The 2,361-nt window shown below is 39.0% G+C and overlaps 1 protein-coding gene across 2 annotated transcripts in view; it reads left to right on the top strand.

Annotated features, from left to right (window-relative positions):
• The window catches only part of USO1 (USO1 vesicle transport factor), a 111,197-nt gene that overhangs the window by 105,701 nt on the left and 3,135 nt on the right, over positions 1-2,361 (top strand). For both annotated transcript variants that reach the window (XM_012650985.1, XM_012650984.1), the window contains 2 exons: positions 459-557; positions 1,920-2,027. In XM_012650985.1, coding sequence (XP_012506439.1) covers positions 459-557; positions 1,920-2,027 — 207 coding nt within the window. The remainder of the gene's footprint in view (positions 1-458; positions 558-1,919; positions 2,028-2,361) is intronic.

Here is a 2,361-nt window from a genome sequence, read left to right as displayed (position 1 = left end):
TTCTCAATAGTCGACCTTAGTTTTCAGGTTTTTCAGTGCTGAATTAGTTACCACTGTTATTTGCTCTCTGAAATTCCCCAGTTTTATTGCTCTTTTCTCTTATTCTCTTTGTCCTTGTAGGTTCTTCCTCCTGCCATCCCTTCCTCTTTCCCTCTCTCCCTTCCTCTCCTGCTCTATTTCTCCATTCCTTCCTTCTTCTTCCCCTCCCTTCCTTTGTTTTATGGTTGGATGAGATCTCAGGAGGGAGCGGAAGTAAATGAATGTGTTTAATTTTTTATCTTGAACCCAAAGTTCAAGAATAGTTCTTTAGAGGTAGATTTTAAAACTTGGAAGCTATGATTTTAGAGGGTAGGGTCAAGAAAGGAAATTACTTTTTAAAATTTCTTCCTGTAAGTAGACATTTCCTTGATGAAATTAATACTATTTAATGTTACAGCTCAACTATATTTGTCTCTTAGGAACTGGCAACATTGAAGTCTCAGTTAAACTCACAATCTGTAGAGATCACCAAACTACAGACAGAAAAGCAGGAGCTGTTACAGAAAACAGAAGCATTTGTAAGTTAATTCTTTTTTTTTCCTTCTGAAAGGTAGTACCCTAGGGTTGCTGTATTATCAATATTTTCTCAGCCACAGTGAAAAAGAAGCAAATTCATCAGATAACACTTTCTCTTTAGATTACTCACTAGCTGGTGTTCTAGTGACAGAGGTTTCTTGTTCATGGTGGCAGCCATTTTACAACCAGACTCACCAGGTTGGTTTATTCAGTTCTTAATTTTGCTCTGTTATACCCTTCAGTCCAAGCTGGCAGCTTTTCCCTTCTGCTGGGTATAAAGTTACCAAAAAACCCTTGATGTTTTCTCCAGAACACAGTTTCTCATTTTTGGCAGTATAGATAGGCTGAGAATTTTCCAAATCTTGAAGTTCTGATTCTTGAATTTATCTCTGCTCCTCTCACATTTTGCTATAAGCAGCAAGGAGAAACCAGGCCACACTCCAACAGTTTGCTTAGAAATCTCCTCAGCAAAATATCCAGGCTCATCACTTACAAATTCTACTTTCCACAAAACACTGAACACAAATTGGCCAAGGTCTTTGCTACTTTACAACAAGTAGCCTTTCCTCCGGTTTCCAATTACATGGTCCTCGTTTCCATCCGAGACCTCACCAAAGTACCTTTAGCTCTTACATTTCTACATTTTGTTCATGATGATATGTGCCTATCTCTACCACCATACAAGCAGCTTTCTCCACAGCTTTGCTCTTCTCTTTCTGAGCCCTCACCAGAATCACTTTTAATGTCCATATTTTTACCAACAATCTCTTCAAGGTAAAGTAGGCTGTATCTAACACGCACCTCTGAACTCTTCCAGCCTCTACTCGTTATCCAGTTCCAAAGCCACTTCCACATTTTTAGGTATTTGTTGTATCATCACCCCACTTCCTGGTATTTTAGAAAAAAGACAGGGAAAGACTGAAAAACTGATTTAAGAGTACCTCCTATTTGCATTTCACTGATTAATGGCATTTGGCTCAATTTATCTACCTGTCTTTCTGAGATGATAGTATGGACTCCAAAGAAGCTTATGAGAGAATGGCTTTGAAAAATAATCTCCGCTCATAAATGCTGCATTACAGTTACGGTAGAGCTGCCTCTTTGATTAGTTTTCTGGGCTGACCTTGAGGCAGCTTAGCCCAGCCCTTCCTCGTACTCTGATGAGATTGATGCTGCTCCACTCTGATGACAGCTCATCTGTCAGTGGAGAACACTTTGTTTTACACATAAATTACATAAATATATTTTCTGTTATTGAAAGTAAAATTTCAAAATAGCAAGGACATTAAATCACCACTTTGGGAGTTGAGATTGATTATTTGCGACTTTAAAGAAACATTTTTTTTCCTATTTTTCACTTCTAGGCAGAATCAGTTCCTGTACAAGGAGACAGTGAGACCGTAAGAGCTGCTAAAACCACTGATGTAGAAGGAAGACTGTCAGCATTATTACAAGAGACTAAAGAATTAAAGGTTAGTTTTTGGTAAAATTTAATTTATTACACATAATATGAAATGAACTCCATGAAATTTTATTACATTTCATTTAATCTCTCAAATTCTTAGATTTATGAAGAAAGTTAATGGGGTGTAATTTTATCTCACAACATTTCCGTTTCTATTTTGATGCTTGCTTTCTTCCTTTCTTTCTTTCCTTTTTCCTCTCCTCTCCCCTCCTCTCCTCTTCCCTCCCCTCCCCTCCCCTCCTCTCCTCTTCCCTCCCCTCGTCTCCTCTCCTCTCCTCTCCTCTCCTCTCCCCTCCTCTCCTCTCCTCTCCCCTCCTCTTCTCTCCTCTCCTCTCCTCTCC

Source organism: Propithecus coquereli, unplaced genomic scaffold (genome assembly GCF_000956105.1).
Source record: "Propithecus coquereli isolate 6110/MARCELLA unplaced genomic scaffold, Pcoq_1.0 Scaffold343, whole genome shotgun sequence".
Lineage (NCBI taxonomy): Eukaryota > Metazoa > Chordata > Mammalia > Primates > Indriidae > Propithecus > Propithecus coquereli.
Note: the sequence above shows the minus strand (reverse complement) of the source record. Positions and strands in the feature narration are given on the sequence as shown.